Source organism: Ictidomys tridecemlineatus, chromosome 2, assembly GCF_052094955.1.
Source record: "Ictidomys tridecemlineatus isolate mIctTri1 chromosome 2, mIctTri1.hap1, whole genome shotgun sequence".
Classification (NCBI taxonomy): domain Eukaryota; kingdom Metazoa; phylum Chordata; class Mammalia; order Rodentia; family Sciuridae; genus Ictidomys; species Ictidomys tridecemlineatus.
The window spans coordinates 193326757-193353301 of record NC_135478.1 but is presented as its reverse complement, the minus strand read 5'-3'; the positions used below and the strand labels follow the sequence as shown (position 1 = coordinate 193353301).

At 33.8% G+C, this 26545-nt stretch overlaps 1 protein-coding gene across 3 annotated transcripts in view; it reads right to left on the bottom strand.

Moving 5' to 3' along the window:
• The window catches only part of Thsd7a (thrombospondin type 1 domain containing 7A), a 399002-nt gene that overhangs the window by 6960 nt on the left and 365497 nt on the right, over positions 1 to 26545 (bottom strand). The window contains exons 16-25 of one of the 3 annotated variants that reach the window (XM_078040341.1): positions 23935 to 24088; positions 21182 to 21326; positions 19716 to 19831; positions 16063 to 16180; positions 15667 to 15812; positions 15072 to 15246; positions 10266 to 10439; positions 4966 to 5061; positions 2160 to 2242; positions 1624 to 1834 (exon numbers count right to left, since the gene is read on the bottom strand). In XM_078040341.1, the coding sequence (XP_077896467.1) occupies positions 1624 to 1834; positions 2160 to 2242; positions 4966 to 5061; positions 10266 to 10439; positions 15072 to 15246; positions 15667 to 15812; positions 16063 to 16180; positions 19716 to 19831; positions 21182 to 21326; positions 23935 to 24088 (1418 nt within the window). Of the gene's footprint in view, positions 1 to 1623; positions 1835 to 2159; positions 2243 to 4965; positions 5062 to 10265; positions 10440 to 13354; positions 13505 to 15071; positions 15247 to 15666; positions 15813 to 16062; positions 16181 to 19715; positions 19832 to 21181; positions 21327 to 23934; positions 24089 to 26545 lie in introns of those variants that run through there. The other 2 variants (XM_078040342.1, XM_078040343.1) reach the window with 2 other exon arrangements.

Genomic DNA, 26545 nt, shown 5'->3' with positions numbered 1-26545 from the left:
TTCAATAATTGAAAGGCTTCAGAAGAAAATGCATAATGTACAATGGTTTTGGCCTGGAGCTGGACCAACTTAGAGGGTCATTTGCAGAAAAAAAAATCTCGATTAATATTCTAAATATTGTTTCGTTTCAATCCTAAAGATTTTTCAAAAAAAAAAAAAATTTCAGCTGAGTATAGAATCAAAAGAGCATTTCCACTATTGGGTTCCTCTGCCCTGAAAATTCTTCAACAAGTATTTGGGTTTTTCATAAAGCAAAGAATTTCTGCCACTTTCCAAGATATGCAACTTTTAAATATATTAAAATTCTTATTTTGGAGGGAAATGATATATTAAATTTAAAATAATTATAGTAATATTCTTTAATATTTATTAATATTTCCCCTTTTAAAAAGCGTGGTTTTAATGTGAGAAGACTTGCTTGAAAGTCAAGATTACTTATGGCCATCTGCTAGTCCACATCATGAATACTGAGAGAAGAGTTTACTAAACTTACAAAGACAAGTCAGTTTTGCAAAATAAACTGTATTTTTGGCTAAAAGCCTAATTTAAACAGGAATAGTGTAGATAAAATTAACCACAAATATTTAAAATATTTTAATGCTGATTCTTCAATAGAGAAGGTATTTTGATTTAATTGATTAGAAATAGCTACGAAAATTCCTTTCTTCCTTTTCTCATGTTCCTATTGGAGCTATAAAGTAGACTACGCCTGGCTGTGCCTGGAGATTTCCTTTGGTTATGAACTAGTGATTCCTTCAGATTGTGAGAAAAAGTGGCATGATCTTAATATAACGCTTGTGGGACATTTTCAAGCACCAGGTTAGTTCCAGGGCTGAGTGTGTGATTGAATCCAAACGGGGAAAGAAAATGTGCAGAGTACGAGGAGTAGCACTTTACACCACTTCAGCAGGCCTTCAAGCTTTTACCTGTATGGGCTTCAAGTCCATTAAGAGAGATGTTGAGAGCTATCTATTTAATATGAAAATGGTCTGGTCAGTCATGAAGTTTGAATCTTTCCATCCAGAAGGGAAGGCTCCACCCCTACTCTGGTGTACCTGGTGCTAGTACAGATTCTGAGATTTTTGAGTATGACAACTTTTAGGGCTGATATAAATTGTTGGCTACCAAGTGCCTCTGGCAAAGGACTGCATTACTCAAGTTCCCAGTTAAGATCCTAAGTATTAATTCTTTGTGATCAAATAGAAAATTCTCAAATGTCTATATACTATTATTTGTCACAATTCTGAATGATAGTATACTTTTTCCTAATTCATATTTTCATCACTGTATCTCAATATACAATTAATTATACTTGTAACTTCAAGACTAGGATTGAAATAAGTAATATCAATCCTAAAATTTTTCTCAGAAGAAAGTAATTTCATTTCTGTAAACTTTGGGCATAAGTGGCTTCACATATAATAAAAATAAAAATATATGTGACTAGATGGTCATATCAGAATAAATAAAATGAATATCAGAATAAATGAAATAATAATAGCTCATGTTTAGATGAAACAATAATAGCTCATGTGAAAATAATTGCTTATTTAAAAAAATCCTTTGCAACTGGCTAAATGTCTAAATGAAATATTCTGAATCAACACTGTCTACTCATTTCACCTGGCCCAAATGGCTGCAGAAACCAGGTCCTGCCCCGTCCTGCTGGGTTACTGGAGGGCTGGGTTGGATGTACTGCCCGACTGGTTTTCACATCTCCTCTCTTGTCCTCCATGGTGGGTATCACCACCACAGGGATAAGTGTGCATTGCTCGAGTGTGCTGTTAGAAGACATGACCTCAGTGTACCCCTCTTCACAGCGGCATGCCTTTGTCTGCAGGAGAACAAGAAGAGTTCTACTAGGCATGCAAGAGAATCTTTGAAAGCACAACAAACTGTACTTGGAGAGTTTCAAAGAAGGATTGTTCGAGAGATTTCACAATGTAATTTCTGTCTTAAGTACATTTAAACATCTCTACTTTTTGGGGTTTAAATAAAGTTATTCTAAAAGTAGGCACATTCAGAATTATTTACATTGCTTTAAAAAAGCAGTCTAAAAATAGAATTTTTGTATCTTAAGACATGTTTTGGATAGGAACTACATAGAAGGGTGATAAAGGATGGAGGCAACTTGTGCATCCTCATGAATTCACACATACCTCACTGCAGTATGAATGAGGCTGAGTGCACGGGGGGTTACAAGACCTATCAGCATCAGGCTGGCTCACCACCAAGCAGCCCCCTGCAGGACCAAAAATCATATTTTAGCAAATAGCATTTCTTGCTAAGATAAAAAATACTGTTGTCTTTGAATTTTGAACCATTTGGGAATACCTAGGATTTTTCTCTCCATGAAATGTTGGGTTGATCTTTGTCATTTTATTTAACAACTTGAAGCCCTTTGTACTCACTCTGGGAGGACAGGGTCTGGCACTTAGTAGCTATTCAATATGTTTGTCAAAAAGATGATTTTATAGCTGCTCTCTTGAAAATACTGGTGGCACACAACTTCCTTCTGTCAATAGTTCCTGAAGCCAAGCTCAACAATTGAAAAGCAAATTTAATTTTCTTTTAAAGTTCAAATTCTTTCTTGGCTATTTGAAATAATATTTTTTAAGTCCCTTGAAATAACTCTTTAAATTATGTGACTACCACATAAATGTATTTTTGATAATGCGTATTTCATTTTGAGAAAAATCATTACTTCTCTTATTATAGGGTATGGGGGGCATCTTTATGTGTATTATTTCCTTAACGTGATATTGTACCAATTTACTCTTCTTTGTTTTCTAGCACAGTACCAACTGTGCCTGTTGTAAGTGATGTATTTAAGATGGGAATAGATGTCTGAAGTAAATAATAATTGGTTAACAGGAAGGAACCCATAGTTTTAAATTATATTTGTTCATTTTAATAGGATTTTAGCCAAGCAAATTTTTCTTTATTTATGGAATTGATGACCCTCTGGATTTAATCAAAGGTGTCTATTGTTAATGCTTTGTCTTTCTGCATTACAAATACAAAATATTCATGGAAAAATTGTTATGAAAACACAGTTAGGAATTGCAAGGCAATTGGAGTTAAGTGGCCATATAAGTTATTATCATTAAATACATTAAGAAAAGGAAAGAAGTATCTCAAGTTTTTATAGGGACAATTTATAAATTAAAGCAATTGACCCAGATAGGTAATGTACTTTACAGGCTTGTCTAGCTCTCATAAAGAATCTTATCTCTCCTAAAAGATGGAAGAAGAATGTACATAGAGTTTATCACAAATTATTTGCACTTTGGCTTTTTGGTACTGGACTGCATCAGAAAAAAAATACATTGGACACTATTGTGTTGAAAAGAAATTAAAATATGATTTCTATAAATAAGTCTTTAAAGGTTGACTTTATTCTGCATTGGGGAAATAGTCCCAAATGCAGTGGGAAAAGAGCTTCTTACATGTAATAAAAGGGTAGACAAATATTTGCATCCATATTGGAAAAAATGCAAACTGACAGGACCCTCTGGCGAAGCTGTTAAATTCCCTTAGAATAGTTTGAAGAAGAATGTAGACATTAATTTTCAGTCTCTGAGTTGAGTGGGTGACCTTTGTACACCTTCTGGTTCAGAAAGCCTATGCTCCCCTATCTAGTGCTCTTTTCATCGTACCCTTCTTCTAATGGGGTTTGGGGCAGATTTTTCTCCTCTAAAACAACCCCGTGGAAAAAGCCAAGAATTTTCTAGTAAAGTGTCTTTTCTTTCTTATACATGTGTCCACTGGGAGATGCTATTGTCAAGGGTTTCCTGATACAGCTTTCTCATGTGAAAAATCAAGAAAGCAATTTGACATGCTGTTCTAGTTTTCACAGGGAGGAAATAAGTAATTAGGTTTCAATAAATCTGGGTAATTTAAAATTCAATATAAAATTGATGCTTTTCAAGAAGCATATCGATCCCTGCTCCTATTATCTTACCATATATATTAAAGTTAAATTTATAAATGGACATGACTCTGAGGCATCCAAATGCACGAGGAGGGTCAAAACAATAGAAGCCAGTCGGCAGGAGCCCAGAGCAGTTTATTTTCAATACTGCTGCTGCTATGCTATGGAGCTTCCTGTATATTAGATCTATGAAAAGAAATGGTTTAAGGAGAGACATTAGATTTTTGGGTTCACATGTCTGAGGTTGAATCTGGTTCCAAACTTCATTGTTTCTTAGGGAATTCCCAGTGTGATTCACTACGTATCTAGCACCAAAGTTTCTTTCCCTTTTAATGGGTCCTTGGGATCCCTCAAATTTCCTGAGCTTATACAAAGAACCTTTTAGTAACTGCAGCTTAGAGTAGTTCTTTGGAGGTATACTTAGATCAAAACACAATTAAAATAACTTCTTTAGGCTTTCTTCTTTGGAAGTATAATAATTTGGGGGTGGGAACACTAAAGAGGATTTTCAGATGCTCTGAGTTCCAGATTTATCAGCAGGTCTTGACTACTAATTAATAAAAAGTTAAAAGTGATAGATATCTGAATTCAAGCAAGTATGTGGATTTGTATAATCATGCTCCCCTGATAGTATTTTTTGGTCTGCATTTATATTAGCTTTAAGACGCACAAGTACAAATAGTACAAAAATGTTTTTTTAAAGTAGTATATTATTAATATATAAAATTCTAGTAAAATAAATCTGAAAATACTTATTTAATGAAAATGCTATCTAATTCTAATAAATTATTTATATAAGTTCTAGCAGTAATATCTAAAAGGGCTATCTATCAGTGGGAGAGAATATGAAACATCATGAAGTAAAATAATTTGTCATTAGTACCCCCCCATATGTATAGAGTTCAGGCGTACCAATATCAGTCATGTGTTGGAAACTGAAAGATTATTCTTGGATCCTTCTTAATTTCTTTAATCAATTACATTTGTGTTATAAGAATACTTTTAAAGGCAAAGAGAAATTGGAGGTTTACCTGTTACATTTACACCGTCTGACCTTTGACACCAGACTGTTCGGGAAGAGCCCTTCCATGCACTGGCCATCCATTTATACTCATAGCACTGTCCATCTGCAGGGACACAGTAAACATTGACAGGAGTATTCTATTGCCCAGAACAATCGTGGTGACAGAGGGCTAGCAAAACTTTCATGAACAGTTGAAAAGGGATAAGAAGTCCATTTCTGAAGAGTCAAATGTCAATTTATTGTCTGGAAATTGCCTTGCAAATATTGTATCAATGTAGTTATGCACCTAAATCTCAACTAAAATTACATGCCTGCTATCATACCACTTTGTAACTTAATTTTATGGTTTGCTTTTAAAGTATCATGGAATATCAAACATACAGACAGGCATGTAAAATAAATAAAAAATATTCATTTACCTATCATGTGATTCCATTAATATGCCATTTAGTCATGTTTGCTTAAGTTTTACTTTGCTTGTCAATGAATAAACGATATAAACTTGATGTCCTATTACAATCCTTCCTGATCCCATGTCTTTCCCTGTCTTAGCAGTGGACTCTCTTCCAAAGTATAGTTATGACTATGGCATGCTTTTATTTTTTTCTTAAATATCTATGTTCATATATATTCCCCCAAATGATATATTTTATGCAGTCTTACAATTTCTGTGTTCTATGTATAATCCTAAAACTTATTGGTCAATATTATAGATTATATAGTTCTGTGATTTTTTAATGTAAATTGGTCAACTATTTTAATTGTTATTGGAAATTCCATTGTATGAAATACTACAATTTATTCTTCTGCTTCTGTTTTAAATGCCTTGCTAACCTTATTCAAGTCTACTGATGCTTCTTTAAGATAATATCTAGAAGGGAAATTTATGAATATCACTATATGGACAGCTGAAACTTTATTAAATATTGTTCTTTTTTTCCTCCAAAGGGTGAACATTTGTGTACCCACAGATAATAGATAATAATTACTACTGTTGTAAATAGTCATGAAAAGTTATAATACTATACTTAAAAATTTTGTTAGCCCTTACATATGAAAATATATTTTATCATTTTTAATTGAAAATTTTTGATTACTAAGGCTACTAAATAGTTATAAAAAATTTGGGGGCATTTGGATTTCCTGTAATGGAAATTGTTTATTTATATCTTGCAGCTATTATTATTTTTTTTCATCTAGTGACATCTATGTCTTTACTTTTAAATTAAGGGAATTCTTTATTCTAAAATAGTGATTCTCAAAGTCTGGCTCAGGAACCATGGATGACATTATCTACATGATTAATAACAGAAAAGCTCTTTGAAACCCTGAACAATTTTAAGACTATTAATTCTTATGGATCCAAAAGTTTTAGAATTGCTGTCCTAGACATTAATCCTTTCAATTAATTGGCCTCAAAATATTTTTTCCTGTTTGGCTCATCCTGTTACCTTGTTTATGATCTATTTTACTATGTAGAAGATTTAAATTGCAATTTAATTTTTAATCTTTTTCAATTTTGACTGTGCTTTTAGTGTTATATTTAAAAAACCCTTCTTGATTTTGAGTTAACAAATATATTTTTTATATTTTCTTTAAATGTTTTGCGGCATTGATCTTTATCTAAAGGTCTATAATTTATTTGGAATACAGTTTTTATATTATGTGTGCTAAATATAGTTTAAAAATATTTTATGGATAACAAATTTTGGCAACACTATTCACCCACTGCTTCTCCATTGACTTTCATTCTGCCTCTTTCTTACATGTAAACATCCATTTCTGAGATTCTGTATCCTGTTCCACTAATGTGATTGTTTTATTTCTAAGCAATCACTTTGTTTAACTGTCAATGCTTTGGAGGAAACCTTAGACATAAGCTATGTAAGTCCCTTGATCTCTTCTCCTACTTTCCTTTCTTAATAAAATGCTGTGCTCTTTTTAGTCTTTAACCTCTCCAAATTAATTTTAGGATCCATTTATTGGGTTACTCTAACAATATGTTCAAATAGCATGGAATTTATAGGTACATTTATGTAAAATTGATGTTGTGATATTGAAACTTTTTATCCATAAAATGGTCTATTTCACCAATGTTTCAGTTCTTCATACCTTTCAATCAGATTTTATAATTTTATACATATGTTACATCATCTTGTTAATTTATTTCTACTTATAGTTTTACTTATATTATTAATATAATTTTTCTGGCTAAAATTTGTAACTAGGACTTATAGATTAAAGAAAGATTAATTATTTCTATATCTATTTTTTTGGGGAGAGGGTACGGAGGTTTGAACTCCAGGGTGCTCAACCACTGAGCCACATCCCCAGTCCTATTTTGTATTTTATTTAGAGACAGGGTCTTACTGAGTTTCTTAGCACCTGACTTTTGCTGAGGCTGGCTTTGAACTCTGATCCTCCTGTGTCAGCCTCCGGAGCTGCTTGGGATTACAGACATGTGCCACTGTTCCTAGCGTGTATATCTGTTTTTAAAACATATAGTGTTCCTGAACTCTCTTACTTCCAAATACTTATTTATTGATAAGTAACAGACAGACATGAGTGATGGGAACAAGAGGTTAAAGGGATAATTGTATAAATTAGGCCTACTGTGCTGACCCCTACCATGTTTTCTTTTAAAAAGCAATTTACCTGCTGCTCTGGGTGGCTTTAATCAATAGGATATGCTACCTTCCTCACCAAACAACCCCTTATTTGCATAAGAAGAACAGGCCCCAAAGGCTCCTCCCTGTCTATATGAAGAACATGAGTTACTATAAAGCAGAGCTGGGGGAAAAATAAAATGTTGAGACCTTTACACAGACTACATTCCAAGACTCCAGGAGACAGAATTATCATTATTAATAATAATTAATTATTACTAAATTCCCTTAACCATAAAACCTATAAGAATGAGTTTCATATAGGACTGGTCATCATGGTAGCGTGAGTCAAATGACCCCAGAGTTACCTTGGATCCTTAGCATGCCATTATAATGGAAAATCTCCCCTTCATGGGGTAAGACCATTATTCATAGTGGGAACTCAGAAGTCTGAGGTGATCTTGTCAGTCAAAAGCCAAAAGGTAGACCTGAGTAGGACTTTCTGGAAACTTCCCTGGAAACCCCAATACAATTGACCAGAGGGGTGCACCATCCCTCTCCTATCTGAGAGGACCCACTCTTTCCCTTGAGTGAGTTCCCCTTTTCTCTTTTCCTATCCCTTCTAATAAACTCCTGTGTGCTACTCTGAGTAACCTGTCTGAGATCTTCCTGGCATGATAGCAAGAACTAGTGATTGAGGACATCTGCAGTCACTTCTATTTACAGATGACCTTGTTCTGCAATGTTTATAAATTACCTTGAATGTAGAAAATTTTTTCTCCTAGTTCAAGTTTGGTTTAAAAATTTTTATTGTAAATTATTGAATTATATAGTTTTCCATTAAGCATTAAAAAGTAAAACCCTATTTGTTTCTGTTAATGAGTAGAATTATATTAGTAGATGTTTCTAATATTTATGTATCTTTGTATTTACAGAATTAATTATAATTTGTCATAATGTTAATTATCTATTAAATACATTATGATTTGGTTAACTAATATTTTATGATTTAGAAATTTATTTTCACTAGGTAGTTTTATTTCATTGACTGGTTTTACTGTAAAAATTACACTATCTTGGCAGTTAGGGAAACTTGTTTTCCCCACTTGATTTGATTTTATGTACTTTAGATTTCAAAAAAGTAAGAATTAACATTCTCTATTTCTTTATATTTTGATAAAATTTATAATTTAACCTATTAAAGTTTTAGATTGTGAGTACGTACAAGTATATATTTGATAAATTTAAATTTTTAATAATTATAGATTTCATGGTGCAGCCTTTTTATTGCTCTTGATAAATTATAACATTGTAAGTTATTTTCATTTAAGTTTTACATTCATCAGCAAAAACTATTTATAGAATAAGATTTTCCAAGCTCTTTTCTATTTGCAGTAGTATCAACTTTGCTTTTTTTTCTTATTGATTTATTGTGAGGTGATCTACTTTGTTAACTTGGTCAGAATCAAGCTATTGGATTTGAGAATTATTTTTGTTTGTTTTGTATCTCATTTTATTTGTACTTGTGTTGGTTGAATTTTATTTCCTTTTTTCCCTTTTTAAAAATGAAACTTCTTGTGTACTTTTAGCTTTTCCTTCTCCTATGTCAGCATTTAAGGCTGTAAGTTCTCTAAGTACTTTGGTGCATCTCACATGTTTGACATATAATACCCTAAAAGTGTGGTTTTCAGGTTTTACCTTTGGGTGTATATGAAGAGATTTCTTGTCCAATTGTTGTGTTATTGATTTCTAATTTTATTGGTAAATATTTTTTTTCTTGCCTTGGGAGTTGTTCAATTTATTGTAGACCCTTAGCTTGTTCTACTTCTCTATTTACCCTAATTTACCAATCAGATAAGATACTTCTTATCTGATTGGTAAATTAGGAAGATTAAAGAGACAGGGTAGGTAATTTTATCTAATCCTTGGTTTATATCATCTTGCCCCATTTTGAGTGTTCTTATCCAAGAACACTTCTAAGCTTTCTCCTTCAACTTTTAATGTAACAATGATATTTTGAACCCTACTTGCTTTTTTGTTATATTTTTAAATTGTTTCAGGACACAAGTAGGAATAACATGGTTGTTGAGCACTGTATTCTCCTCTAGATTACAATTCTTTTGCTTTAATGAAATTTTAATGCTTTGTGGTTCTTGAATATGTCAGAATATGTCATGTATTGCCAACATGAAGTGAATTATTCTGTGTGTGTATATATAAATATACACAGACACATAAAGTAATAGGCACTTATATATTCTATGTCAAATTATATTAAAATTAACATCTGATCAACAATTTGATTCATTAATTTCTGAGAAAAATAGTAACATCTCTCATTTAGCTAAGGATTTATAATTTTCTTTAATTTTGTCATTTGATTTAAGTAAATGGAAAGATATTGTTAGATTCATGAATGATCATTATTGTTATAAGTGTACAAACAATATGCTTTGAATTATCTTAGCTTTCTTTAGCTCTAAATCTGGGAAGAATTTTTATGATATTTCACATTAATCAGGGAGACAGGATTTTTCCTTTCTCTAAATCTTTATAATTCAGAATCTTACTCTTCATTTATTTCTCAGTCTTAAGGGTAATCACAGCCAATTTTCTTACTTAAGAGAAAACTCCTTATCTTATGCTTTTGCTTATCAACACAGAACTAAAATAATTAGGTTTTATTAATTGCAGCACTTACCATCGCATGATTTTGTTTCTAACATCTGCTCTGGGCACAGATGTTGATTCTCCAGTTCTTGTATAATCACTGCTCTGGATCGGACCTGTATTCCACCAAAGCCTAGGTCTTCACCATTCACACAGGTCAGCTGACACAGACTCCATGGAGACCAGTCCTTCAAGTAACAGTCACCTGTAAAACACAGGTTTATAGTTTACACTTACATATACAAAGAATAGCCTGCCTGATGATCATTTTGATTTGTTTTGATTTTTAAAAGTTTTTTGATCATTTAATTCTAACCCCACATGGCAATGTTTGTAGGTATACTAGTCATATATAATATTTATAAGATGGATAAGCATCTAATAGTTGTAATTTTACATGTAATTTTGAGTTTGTATAAATATTGTCATTTTCAGAGTGACTATTATGGAACTATTTGTTGCTTAATGATATAAAATAGAAACTAGGTTTGAAGGAACTTGACCATTATGATCATCTCCTAACAGAACAAATATTTGGTTAAAACCTACCATCACTCTTGTCATTATCATTATGAAGGAGTTTATTTAAATCACTGGCACATAGAACTTGGCTTCTAGGTGTTAATATTTTCAACGGGGTGTACAGTTTATTACTGAAAACAGTCTAAGCAGTCTAAAACAGTCTACAACTATTTTATCTATACTTCTTCCCAGAGAGGTTGAGACAAGACAGCAAATTGAGCAGCTATAGCTGTGGAAATGATGTATACTCTTTTCTCTGATCTACGTCTTTAATTGGTTTACCCTCCTCTTTTTTCAAATATCTATTGAAGAACAATAAGTAATATATGCAAAATGATCAGAGATCATAAATGCACAGATAGGTGAATTTTCACAATTGATTACATATGCATGTGATCAATATTAATCAAGAAACAGAGCATTCCCAGAGTCTCAGAATGCCTGTCATGTCATGTATAAAGTCATACCATTATGTACTATTTTCTGTGTTCGGCTTCTTTTACTCATTTGTATTTGTAAGATCAACCACATATTTATGTGGCTCTAATTTGTTTTTTGTTACTGCTATACTTTGTTCCATTATGTGCATATACCTGATTTAGATATCTATGCTACTATAGATTAGCATGTGGGGAGTCATAAATTTTTCCCATTATAAATAATGCTGTCATAAATATTTTAGTGAAAGCCTTTGATGAACACACACATATGTATGTGTGTATATATGTGTGTGTATATGTGTGTGTGTGTATGTATGTGTGTTTGTGTATAAATGTATATATTTCTATTGGACATATAAATAAGAGTGGAATTGCTCAATCATAGTATCCATGTGTTAAAAATCTTTTACCATTTTGGGAATAGGGAAGATTTAATAAAATATGCCTTCCTCATATTCCCATCCATTCTTCAGGACGATGGCTTGGTGATAGTCTTTAGAATATACAGTTATTTATGACAGACACAAATCCAGAGGGGCTTCATATAACTTTAATTATTCCAGCTATAAAACATGACTACTTCATATTTCCTTATATTATACTATAGGTAACTAAGATTAGAACAAAGTTACCTGGAGATCTGATTAATGGAAAAACTTCTTATGTCATGATTAAGAAATCCTAAAAATACATGAATTATTGACCAAAAGATAAATGTATTACAGAAGAGTAATTTCTTGTAGATCTTTATTAGAGAACATTATCAGTACTCCTAAAGGACAAAAAGTCAAGTAAATTTTGGAAATGCTAAGGAAAAAGAAACTAGAAACAATTTTAAAGTAGTCTAAGAACGTTTTAGAAATACCCCTAGGAAATGCACATTTGGGTTACTTGATTTTTAATTATGCAGGAAAAACTTCTAAGGCTTAAATTAAAAAAAACCCCTTTCTGGGGCTGGGGATGTGGCTCAAGCGGTAGCGCGCTGGCCTGGCATGCGTGTAGCCCAGGTTCGATCCTCAGCACCCCATACAAAGATGTTGTGAGCACCGAAAACTAAAATAAATAAATAAATTTAAAAAACCCTTTCTATAAATAAAGCATAATTTCATCTTAGAGACAGCAAACTACATGGAAATATACCTTAAGAAAATCCTCAATAAATGTTTTAACAGTAGATTGAATTATGTAATTATCATCTCCAAATAACCCATATCAAGAGCCAAATATTTAATAATAGCAGATGAGAGTGAGGCATTCTCTTCTACTGGACATACTTTTCTATTTTGAACATGAAAATTGTTGATATAAAATAATAAAATTAAAAAACACCTGCCAAAGATATGACAACAAAATGCATGAAATATATTTGCTAATTCAGTATTATACTGTTTAAATAGTTCACATAGTGCTAGCTTTCAAATGCCATTTTAGAGAAAACTAGCAAGAAATGACTTTGAACAGATTGCAATTTATAAAAGCAGTCATCTTCTGGATTGTGATTACTTTATTTAAAATGGTATGTTTGCTCTGTTCTATGTTATCATAGGATCCTGTAGTTTTCTTTCATATAATTTGCCACAGATTATAATCATATGTTTATTTGTGTCACTATTAGGAACTTTTTCTTCCATTAGAAGGTGAGCTCTGTGAGCACGGTGTTGCTTTTCTCCCTCCACAAGTGCACTCCCTGGCCTGCAATTACACCTGACATGTAAAAGTCAAATGAGTCGTGATTGTGCCGTGGGAAGCCATGGAAATGCGTGGTGAGTCTCCACAGCTTGTTGCACACCCCGGTGAAGATGCCAGTTCAGCACAATAAGGTAGATTTCACAATAATCCTATTACTGATGCTGGACATTTTGGTTTTGGAATTGATAGGACTTCCACCTTTCAACCTTGGTCACTTTTTGTTGACTATATGGTCATCCAGCCCATCGAACTTCAAAGATTCAGTTGATGGCCCTGCTACAGAGCCGTCACCCTCAGCCACAGCCTCAGTCTTGGTCTTCTGTGAAGCACAATGATATTATGTTTGATTGTGAGTGAGATCTTGGTTGAGATAAGGACAGCTTCAGGGACAGGAAATGGAACAGGGACATTTCTACAAGAGCAAAAGGTATATCCAAGTGTGGGCATATCAAGAAGCAACACCTTGCCATGCTCTATAAAGTCAGACTTTATTTAACCATTCTTAACTGTGAGAACATTTTACATGACATCTATCTTAACACAAATTTAAGGGCATCATATAGTATTGTTAACTACAGGCACAGTGTTGTACAGCAGACTGCTAGAATATATCTATTTACTTATTTTTTGAAAGAGAGAGAGGAGAGAGAGAGAGAGAGAGAGAGAGAGAGAGAGAGAGAGAGAGAGAGAATTTTTTTTTAATATTTATTTTTTAACTTTCGGTGGACACAACATCTTTATTTTATTTTTAGGTGGTGCTGAGGACCGAACCCAGTGCCCCGCGCATGCCAGGAGAGCGAGTTACCGCTTGAGCCACATCCCAAGCCCAATTTATTTATTTTTAATAACTGAAATTTTCTGTTCATTAAATAGGAGTTGCTCTTTAGATTTTGTAACTTTTTACAAAATTATTATTTTATTTTCTAACCTGAAACAAATGAAAATATGTGTGTGGGCAAAGATCATTACAACAGTTGAATGACCTCAGAGTCTAATGTATAGTTCTAAGTATTGGGCTATTTCATTTTCTACCCTGTTCAGTTTTATTCAGTTAATCACATTGTGATAATAATGAGTAATATACTACCATTATTGTCATCTCAAATAATTTACTTACTAAAAAATGAGTAAATTGTATAAATGGATGAGTATCTAACGTTGTCACTGTTTCCAGTTTTTAGGAACCCCATCTCAATTAAAAAAAAATTTAAAGATAAGTTTTCTTTTAAAATTACCATAATTTATCTTTTTATGTAGAAAATGTTTCATGCCCAACCATTATTTTTTTGCCAAATACTTATTTTAATTTTTTAAAGAACACATTTTTTATAGAAATATATATTCTTATAAGGATAGAGAATAAAATATAGGTAATTCATTTCCAGTCTGCTCAGAAACTGTCATGTCAATATCTTTCCCAAAGATGGCTTTACTAGCATATTCTGACCTAAAATATCCTGAACAATTCTCTTCATCAAGCCCAAATTCCTAAAGATGAGTTCATCTTGCCTTCCATTTTTTTCCTATTCTATTCAGTATACAACTATGCTATTTGCTATACAACATTTTATATCATGCAACCATTGTCTAACATTGAATCTGAATGAAGCAATTCAATATTTTCTTCCATAATCTTATTTTGCTTTACAGTATCAAGAAAACTGCATTTTTCCCCTTTGAATCCTTACTGATTCTCTATTTTTCTGCATTTTATGTTTTAACTACAGCATAAGGAGGTCTGAATTGTTGTTGATTCCACCCAGGACTCAAATTAAGCTTTCATTATGAGGATTTAAATCTTTCATTAGCCATTTTGTCTTCCAACATTGCCTATCCCTCACTCTCTATTCTCTCCTCCTGTAAATCCCAAATAGACATGTTTAATCCTTATTTTCTCAACTTTTATTTCATGCTTTCCCTGTTAAACATAGGCCTTAGACCTTAGTCACCATCCCCTGCTAAAACTCCACAGGGGTATTAAGAGAAGCCACATGGAAGACTGGATTTCACCCTACAATCAGGAATGAGGCATGCCCCAATTCACCCACAGCAGCAGTGTCTGGCTCTTAGGTATTATTGAATTATACTACTGGCACATCTTAACTTATCCTATATATGCAACCCTGTCTTGACCCTGGTCCTGGAAAGAAACCACCCAAATATGAATTTTGTTCTGCTCTTGTTACCTGGGCAAGGCTGGGTACAGGTTTCCTCCAGGATCATTTTTTTACTACCATCTACAGTGGGTTCAATGTCAGCACAGAATTCCTCATCTACCACTTTGCCGAAGTCATCAGATGACCCATCGCTCACTACACAAGAGATGTTCCTTGTTCTGGTCCCTTCTCCACACTGGGCCTCCTGGAATGGAGAAAGAACTAATTACAAAAAGAAAAATAATTCATTAGAGAACTCATCCTTTATAGTCATCTCTGCATCATTGATTTTGATTTATGAATACTTAGAGAAACATTTGAAACCCTAGGGAAGAAGCCTTCCAGGGCACAAGATATAAAGCAATACTCTGAACAATTTATTTTGTTTTACAGCCAAAGACAGGCAAATACATTCTCATTAAAATGAATCAGTCTCCACATGATTTTGAAAGTACAGAACAGGGAGTGTTGGTTATCAAGAGTTCTTAAATGATTATAAAATGTCAAAGTAACTAACATCATTAAGATGAAACCTGCAATCTGTAAGGTCTGAAGAATACTTCTGAAACCAAATTTCTGCAGATGAAGAATACACACTTTCATACAATTTCTTGAGATTTTATACCTGCACTTGGCATGGGGACCACTGGCCGTATTGCCACCGATAACAGGGCTTCACTGGGCAAGGCTTGGACTGTTCCATCAGGGAAGGGCATGGTCTTCCATCACCCTGAAAGGGCTGGGTCACTGTTCGTCTTCGGATCATTTTTCCTGTAAGAAATACAAAGCAATGCAACCTCAGTGGCATGTAGAATTGTGCAAGCATAATACCTTACTGGGAGAAGGTATCCCAAAGGCTTCTCTCTGAGATCTAGGAACAAGCAAGTCTTGTACGTTTTGAAAAGAAAGACAACCAATCCAACCTTTCTGAAGATTATCTAATATGATTTAAAGCAAGAGGGGCATTTTGTTTTTATATACCTTGACCACTAGTCTAATGCTAACTGCCATACCAACAAACCTGTGAGTCCACATGTTTGAGAACATTCTGACCAAGGAGACCAATCTGAAAGCTGACAGTTCACAGGGCATTCCACCATGCAGGATATGTTCATCTGCCAGTGCTTCTCCAGGGCAAGCTGAAAGAAGAGAGGTAGATCTGTTTGTACTGACACAGAGGCATGGCCACAGCCTATTGTCAGTGTGGGAAGCAAGTGAGAAAGGAGAAGGGAGGAGAGGAAGAGAAGGGAGAACAAGCATGCTTCATAATAGAACAACAAGATATCTGGAAGACAAATATCCAAACTATAAAAGTATAAAATGGTTCAACCCAGGAGAGTGGAAGTCAAGGATGAATGGAAGGGACCAATGACTACATTTTATGTTTTATGTATGTGAGAACATTTTCAATAGGCAATGAAGAAAAGTGCATTTAATCATAATTGGTTGAATTTTTCTAAATTAGGAACAATTAAGTGTAAACATAATTACTTTCTATTTAAAAACCAAGAATATGATCAATATCTAGATCTATAATTATATATTCAGGATATTATTATTTTTATTTTTACATGTACATGTTAAACTGAAAAGCAAAAGGAAAATACTTTAAAGATAAATTGCCATTCATAACTAATGATATAATGTATTGAGATAATATGAAACATCAGTTTTGGGACTCAGATCCCAATAGCTCAATTGTAGAGCATCTATCCAGCATTCTTCCAGCCCCAGAGTTCAATTTCCAGTACAAAAAAAAAAAAAAGTCAATTCTTAAGTAAGCTACCTTTTTCCTAAGAGAAATGAGGGTCCTTAGAACTTTATGATTCTAAATGTTTAATATTCACTTTTAAAAAAAAACAAATAAAGTTTCTCTCTACTAAAACTGATCTCATGAACTAACTGGCATGATTCAGTGATTTTGGTGTTAAGCCTCTCATCAGATAATAACATTGTACAATTTATTGGCATCTGAGTTCTGTTACTTATCATTTCCAAATTCTACTTTAAAAATATAAAGTAGAAACTTCAAGTTCATCTCCTGTATATTCCAACATTTAAAAAGTCTAAAGTCAAAAGTAGAATTGAAATAGGAAAATTTAAGTTTGGTAGGAGAATAACAATTTTTTAATTGGTAATTCTTGAAATTTTTCAAGATCTTTTTTATTTCTACATGAAAGAGAAGTTTCTATTTTTTTTACTTTAAAGAGTCAAAGAAGATAGCAAAAGAAAATTTTCTGAAACATGCTATATTTCAGTCTAGCTCTTAACCCTAAGTTATATACTGAGAAAGGATTAGATCCATGCTTGGTGTACTACTCCCCTTGGTAGGCACTTTTATTATATTTTACACTAAAAATAGCTGATAGAGCTGAGTGTCTGGGATGAAAACTTTTACTATATTGCCTAGTTTAAGCTTCAGAAAGTCACTGGTGGTGTATTTCTACATGAACCTAGGAGAGTTATGTCTAATTCATTCCACCATCTTTACTATTCCTATTCCTTCCCCTTTCCTTCATTACCCTTTGTCTCATCCACTGAACTTCTGTTCCCCTCCCCTCTTGTGCATTATTGCATATAAGAAAGAACATTTAACCTTTGATGTTTTGGGACAGGCTTATTTTACTTAGTATGATAATCTCCAGATGCATCCATTTACTGGCAAAAGTCATAAAGTCATTCTTTTTTATGGCTGAGTATTGTGTCTTTTTATTTTCTTCTTTAACTACGTAGCTACCTACATTCTATCAATCATCTATCCATCTGTCTATGTAAACATATAAGCCTAAGTAAACTGAAATAAACCTATCCAGTGTTCAAAGAATAGGAAATGAGAAACTGGTTACTAGGTATAAGATGAGTAAATATCTCACATACACACACATAAATGCTAGGTGTGTTTAACCCTAATTTTCCTCTTTGTTGGGCAGTAATAACACCTTTCTCTGTGGCCATTAGAGAAGCAGTAAGCATTACCCACTGCTGTTGCACTGAATGTAGGGTTTGCACATGAATTAGTAGGTAGGCAATCTGCCCATTGTTCAAACAAATGGCCCAGTTTTTCTTGGAGACTACTGCATCCAACAGGGATGAATAAAATGGGATGTAAGCTGTTAAACCTAATTCCCACAGAGAGGAGCAGTGAAGACAGTGTTTGGTGGAATGTTAGGATTTTAAATCCCTAATTTCCCTAATTGTCACTTCAGCATTCAAATATGATATTTTCACTTAATCTTGTCTCTAAAATAATTAGTTGTTTCATAGATTTTTACTCGTATTTCACTTTAGAAAACAAGGATCCTATTTATACCTCTATCCTTTAGTCAGATGAAATAGTTTAAAATTGGTCTTGTGAGATTTGGGTTCAGTTTTCAAAAATCTGTCAGAGCTATTCATTTTATATTACATTCTGATCCAGGAGAGCATCTCTGGGTACATTTGCAAATCAGGCCATATTAATCAACTAGAGGTAGAATGCAGAGAGTTCTTCAGCCATTATCTAACTATAATAATCTTCATTCACAACAATGTTCTTTTTATAATGTTTATGATGCTTCTACATTATTAGTATCAAAACTGAAATGATTTCAATTTGAAATTCAAATTATTTGAATCTAAGGTATGAATAGCCCAAGTTATGTTGTAAGAGTATGTGAAAAAATGTTTATTATCTAAACAGCTTGGTGTTTCAGCACATTTGAGAGTTCTGCTTCATGGGCAGAGATGTAAGTTAAGGTAGGTGCACATGATAAAAAATTAAATAGATTCAAGTATTTCTATCCATTTTTCCCCCCTTGGGAATTGGAACAACTTACTATGGATTTATAATAAAGTGCAGACAGAATTATGTGGTGAGCCAGTCTGCTGAGCTCTTAATTGAGGTTACAAGCTCCTCTTATCTCAGATCTACTGAGGCTCCTGCTGGTTTTGTCTTGAGCTTGACCCATAGGACCTCAGAGACAGAGGAGTCAAACTTGTTAGAAATGTGATTGCCTTTTTGGTGTGAAAATTGGAAAAAAAATATTACAACAGGACTAAGAGAGGTCAACAACTGTTATTTCCTCACATTTCAGAATGTTATTCCTAGCAATGATGATATTATTTTCCATCCATTAGAGAACCTATAGTTAAAATTCTCTGTACCTGAAAGACGGTAATAGCAGACCTCATTTCTTTGTTTGAATTTCAAACTCACTTATCCAGATCTGAGAACTTGGACTCTCACAGCTGGGTATTAGATCCTAATATCAAAATCTGCTGCCAAACCACATGGGATCAATGTTTAACAACAGAGAGAATAAATGATGGATCCTGGCAGGTGTCCCAGGCAGTACACAAAATTCACATCAAATTACAAAAGATGATGAGTAGTCTGATTAAGATTAATTGCCTTTATTCACCTTGATTACTTATTGTTTCCCAAGCATTTCTTTCAGAATAGGCTAATTAGCATACCTTTGGGCTCCAAACAGAACAAAACCCAGGAAATTATATGTGAAAATCACTAGTGTTGGATACTGTCTCTTTTCAAGAGGGTACTAAACAGCTTGTGAATAGTACAGATAAACATCTGTTGGCAGTGAGCTGCCTGGAGCACAGGTCACCAGGCTCAAAATGAATTGAAATTATCAGGGAGAAATTTACTTGCAAAGATCAAACACAGCATCCACCCACCTCTTCGCAATATTTCAGGTCAACTGACTTGCCATCACTTCGAACACAATCCAACATCCTTGTTTTAATGCCATTTCCACAAACTGCCTTCTCACTCAGATGACACGTACTCCAGTCTGAAAGGAAAGGAGCCCATCAGAACAGAAGGCTATGCATGAAACAGATTTCAAATGAAACTCTGATGACCTGAATCCCATACTTAATTCACAACTGCCTCCTAAGCTCCACAATCAATCATGCCACATGCAGAGCATATGGGTCCCAGCTTTGCACATATCAGGAGTCAAATGGAATTGCTGGGGTTGCACATTGCTGTGGGGATTATTCTTCAAGGCAGATGTCTACTTGACAATCTTGATAGCTAGCCGTTTGGTTTGATGTTGTAAAAATGCCTTTGGCCTACTGATCAATGTCACTTAAAAATGTTTTTTTTTTCCCCTAATACGAATAACATTTAAAATTTTAGCATTATTTCTATTTTAGCAACATTTTAATTTTAATGGATTGTACTTTGTATAGGTATATTCATATAAAACACTATGCATTTCACTTGTTGTCCATACTTAGAATAATTTAAAATATAAACTTATTTATTTAAAAAAATCATTTGGGGCATAGGTGTTTAATTCTCTCATTTTATAATTAATTGAAAAATAATTCTGTCACTTTTTTTCCCCCCAGGCTAACATGGTATGTAAGTCCCAGAGAACTTTGATTGTCTTTGTGTTATAAAGGAAATTGAAAATGAAAATCAAAAGAAACAAAGAGCCAATATGACAGCTACGTGTTATGGTAAGATTTCTTGAGGATTTCAGTGTGGAAATTATCCAGGAAAAATTCCAAAATTAGCTTTGATGTTGTTCCAAATCATATGAACCAATGAAATATTTTCTTCATATATGTGTCTTGATGATATTAAATGAATTTGAGGGAAAATGAAATTTATAATGCCTATTTTTCTGAAAAATATTCATCTATTTCTCTACTTTTGACAATGCTAATTTATATTCTTTGGCCAGGTTAAGACTGATGACATTTTTATGTAAAACTAATTATGTTTATAAATGATCCACATACCCCAAGAATTGTTGCTGCAGTTAATTATAGCAATTAAACATCTTTTGCAAAAGAAACACATCTTTTAATGCATCTGATATCTGTGCTAAAAATATTTCTTTTAATTACACCTTCCCACAGTGGGAGAATGTATTAAATAAGATGGCTTAGAATATTCACAACCTACTTTATGGGCCAAGGTCTATGTGATATTTTTATTCTCTATATCTTAATGTCTACTAAAAAATAAAACAGATACATCTTTCTGTCATTTAACAACTAATTATTTCTGGGAGATAAGTTGACATCCAAGAGGCACACAGATGGACATGACCTACACTGACTGGCATGCCTCTGAGTTGGCAGAGGGATTTGGCCTTTTGTTCCATGGTGAGGTGGCTACCTCGTACCTGTTACATTATAATCATAGTGGTAGCAGTTCTTGTTCAGGTTGCAGGGTTCCTTCTCCACAGCATTTGGGCAGGATCTTCCTTCATCAGCAGGTTGTCTGATGGGATCTGCTGACCTTTGGCGGAAGCTGCTTTGACTGCAAGGCTTACAAGGAACAATAGGACTCCTCAGAATGGTGAACTCTCAGGCACAGGACAGATAGCATATTAGGGAGCACACTGGGGCATGAGAACATTTGGGACACTGGCTAACTTGAACAAATCAGTTAATCTCATTATGCTTCAGTTTTCCATGTAAAAATGAAAGTTTTGGTTGTGTTTCTGAAGTTCCATCTAGCTGTAAGATGCTTAAGATTCTATGTGTCAAATACTGATAACATATTCCAAACACATGAATATGCTCACATTTATTAATACAGAATGCTAATATCATACACACACATAAATTTCTGTACACACACACACACACACACACACACACACATACTTCTTGAAGAAATACTTTAAGGACAACTTTATCTAGAAATCATTGGCTTTTGTTTTCCTAACGCATGCATATACATGCACACAAATGCAATTTAGCTTCTATAAAGACTGGCTTGCAATTCTACGGACTGATACAGTCTTCTGAAAACATTTGATTTCTAAGAATAGGAAGGCGCTAGGGACAAGTTTCCTTGGATTTCTTTAGGCCAAAATGAATTGCTTTCTCTTCCTCTGCTCCCATTGTATTTGGCAGCACCACTGTTTGTATACAATGTGTGTGTGTGTGTGTGTGTCCTGTGTACATTAAGAAATCTTCATCTTATTTACCTATGCATTCTCTATACCTAACATAGTTTGTCAGAGACGGCAATAGTTAATCAGTGTTTGCTTAACATAGGCCTACATGATGGAACAAGATACATTAAAAATATAAAACCCAAGAAACACAGCTATTCAACTAGTTGAATTTTATTCTCATTTCAAATATCTATTGGCATAATCTCAGGAATATAACATGTTTTGCTAACTCTCTTTTACATATGATCACTTGGTCACTTAAGATAGAAACCAAATGGACATAGTTAACAGTTTAAGTGTTCCTGCGGTTAGAATCTCTGTTAATGAGTTTAAGAAGCAGTCAAGGTTCAACATTCCCTATTTTGTAAAATGGAATCTTTTTTCAATAAGATCTGTGACAATAAGAATCTCACAATTATAGACACAGTGACACTGTAGCAGGTAATCCAGGTATTTGGCATAACTTCATATCTAATGCTATAGAATTGTTATGATTTGGATGTGCGGTGTCCATGTGCAGTGTCCAAGTTCTACATGTGAGACAATGTAAGAAGGTTCAGAGGAGAAATGATTGGGTTGTGAGAGTCTTAACCCAATCAGTGAATTAATTCTCTGATAGGGATTAACTGAGTGGTAACTGAAGTGGTAGGGTGTGGCTGGAGGATGTAGGAATTGGGGGCATGGCTTAGAGGTATATATTTGTATCTGGCAAGAGGAGACTTCTCTCTCTTCTTTTTGGTCATCATGTGAGCTGCTTCCCTCCACTACACTCTTCCGCCATGATGTACTGCCTCACTTTGAGCCCAAAGGAATGGAACCAGCCTTTTATAGGCTAAGACCTCTGAAATTGTGAGCCCTCAAATAAACTTTTCCCCTTCTATAATTGTGCTGGTTGGGTCTTTTATTCACAGCAGCGAAATTGCTAACTAAAGCAAGAATTAAAGGGGAAATTAATTTGTGTACTTTTGTAAAAAAGAGTTGATTCTTGATTGTACTTTAACTGTACTGAAGTCAACTGTTTGCTGCTGCTGTATAAGTTGGTTATCCATCAGCATCTTGAATAATCTTAACACTGAGATGGGAAATCAATTTCTCTTTGGAAAACATGCACTAATAATTTTCTATATTACTGTATTTCAATAAATTAATTCCACATTGATGTAAGAAGGTTCAGAGGAGAAATGATTGGGTTGTGAGAGTCACAAAACCTTTCCCTTGGTTTTGATGCTAGTTTTGAATGGTACAGCTATACAAAGGTATCCAAGGATAAGCCAGGTTTCCTATCTAAGTAGCCAATGCTGTTTAAAATGACTCCCCTCCTGGAGTACCATGGTAGAGCCCCTATGGCTATTGAAACCCAGGAGCTTGTGTGATTTGGAACTCTCAGCTGGCTTTCCAAACACAAAGAGACACAGACTCAGTGTGTGGAAGAGACTCCTTGATATGTAGCTTTCTTCTTTCTACTCAGTTTCTTACCAGGATCCTTTGCTTTTTAGTGTTAAAACTGCTGTAGTGCTCCAATTATGTGAACAATTATTCCTATGATTTAAATAAAATGGACTGGGCAAAAAGCAAAAAATGGCAGTAAACTGTCACCATTAAAATACCTTTCTAAGAGCTTCATTCTTTTCCCCTTTTACTAACAGGAATCATTATCACCATCTTATCTTTTAACAGGCTATGTATTTGTAAGCAAACTGAAAGCATGGAGTGCTGAGAGAGAAAGTTGGGTCTAGAAAGAGCAGGGGCTTGCAAGAGGTGGAGCTGTTTTAGTGAAAGAGGAAGTACTGCTGACCTTTTATAGCACAGTTATACAGTGAAGTGGCCAAGAAAACACACCTTGCTTTGGTAAACATGGCACACAATTTTTTTTTTACTCTGTCATTATTATTGTTTTCTTAATATTTTTAAAGCTCTAGTGTTAAGGGATTAAACAAATTCTATTTTAATAATATAATGGATCATCTTACCAAAGCACAACGGGTCCATGGACCCCATTCAGATATTACACAGTCCTCAGGGCAAGGTAATTTGCACTCTCTGGAACCCAGAGGCATCTCTTCTGGGTCACAGAGGTAATCCTCCACGTGTTCAGAAGGGCCATCTGCTGTATTCTGCATGCATCTAGAAGAAAATGTATAAGTGAAGAAACCAGTGCAATTAGATAATGGCTAACCCAGGGGACAGATGGGATTCCTGAAGACATCATCATGGGGCAGGAAGTTTTGTATCTAATGAGTCACATTCTCCAAAACTGAAGACTTAAGAGGATCTCTGTCGCCCCAAATGTTGTAGTACTTCTGCATAATTAAAAAATATATGCAAGAAGTTACAATTTTGGTATATCAACAAAAATAATGGATTCTATAGAGAAGGTGGAACTCATTCTATATGCAGGACTAGGCACGTGGCAAATCTATACAAGAGGTTTCATGATGTGTTTTCAAAGATAACTAGAGGCATTTATCAATTTGTTTTGTCATTCTAAAAGTAATTTTAGCCTCCCATCTGCTGCTAACCTGAAAAGAAAGCCAGAAGAGAAAGGACAATTATAATTGTAAAAGCACAAATTCCCTAAATCTGGTTATTTGGATCTTCCTGTGTCTTGATATATTTTTAAATTGTTAGTTTTCTTTTTAACAAAACAAATTCAAATCTTTTATTCCATTTTATTCTACTGCAAGTATTCATGTAGGGTTCTTTACTCTTGGGAATGTGTCTTCATTTCTACATAGTTAATAATCTCTCTGTCCATTTTAGTAATGGAAGGGAAAAACGTTCTCTCTAATCTATAACTTGGAAAAGGTCAACCAAATTAATGGGTTTGGAAAAAGAACTGCATCAGAGGAGACGAAAAGGAAGACTTGAGCTCTTAAGCCTCTCAGCCCACTGCAATGTGTTAAGCTGTCCACTGAGTTACATCACAAATTATACCTTGAATCCAAACTTTTCCTAGGGATTTACAACCAGTAGGAACATTGCATCTTCACAAATCTGCTTTGCAGAATCACTTTTAGATAGACTGCTGCCAAATTTAAGAGAAATGTCCTTTCGTTCTGGGGTTTATTCAAGGACTGTAAAACTGTCATTGGTCATGTCTTAACCGAGTTTGTATCCTAAAAAATATCCATAAAACACCAACTTCTGCAATTTTTTTGCATACTGAATAAAAATATAAAAGCATATGAAAACATGTATAGGTAGACATTTGTATGATTTCATTATTGGAAAAAATCAAATTATACATCCCTTTGGAAGAATTTTAGTTTCCTATGAAAAAGTTTTCCTTTAATATCATTTCTAAAGTGTTTGGAGAGGTTACAGGCAGACAAGGCATTTCTGTGCTCAAAAGCTGTATTCAAACTAAGAAAAGATCACAAATTCATTGTGGGTACTGACACAACGCACAAGGATTAACTTGTAAAATTACCTATTGATCCATAGCTAAGAACAGATGTCCAATACTCCAGTTAGTAGTTATATACATAAAACTTCATTTTCAAAGATTTTTCTTCTCCTTTAATTTTTTATTACATAAAAATATATTCATTTTAGGAAAATCAGAATAATAAAAATTCTCATAATTCCATCACTCACAGATTATCACTTTTAACAGAATTTATGTATCGATCAATGGACTATTATTTTAAACATATATTTCATTCCACAAAATGGGAGCAAACTTTCCCTACTATTTGTTTGTATCACTTAAGAAAAGTCAATACATTATGAACATCTTATGTCATAAAATATTTTTCTCAGATATATTTTAATGACTAAATTTGAATTCCATTGCTTGAATGTTCCAAAATTGCTAAAACACCCTTGTTGTTTGCACTCAAACTATATAAAGGTTTTATTTTGTTTTATTTGGTAACAACAATTTTTCAATCACCCTAGAATACAAAATAAATATTTGAATCAAGTTTTGAGTGTTGAAGGCAGGCATTTTAAATTCATCCATTTTCTTCAAATACTTAGCCTTACTTTCTAAGTGAGAGTAACATTGTGAGAATAGTGAACTGTATTAGAAATCCATGATGTGGGACCAAGGGATTGAAATGAAAGGAGGGGCCAGAGGCTCACAACAGTAAAGGTAACAAAATCTGTTTGGTTTGTTTGCTTATTTATTTATTCATTTTTTAATTGTCGTCATGTACTGGAAAATCTAAAAAATGTCATTGAAAGACTACCCCTTCCTACAAAGCAAACCATTTCTACCACCCATTCTTGATAAGCCACTCAATCCTAAAAGAGGAATACTGAGACTAGATACAGTTAAACCTGCTCCTTTATAGACTCAACTATGCTGAAATGTCACCCATGTTTGCAGTTAAGCAGGACACTGTGACCTTAATTAACAGAGGATCAAGTTAGGGAGGTGTATCACTCAATCAGTAACAAATAGGAACATTATTACACAATCAGAGATCACAGTCAATACTGACCTCCTTCCCTATTTGCATCAGAGATGTTTACTCAAAAAACAAATTGATCTGAAAAGTTACTTTCTTTCAAGAGTATTTGGAAATGTTGAGAGTATATGTTGCAACACAAAGAGAGGTGAAGCATATACATGTA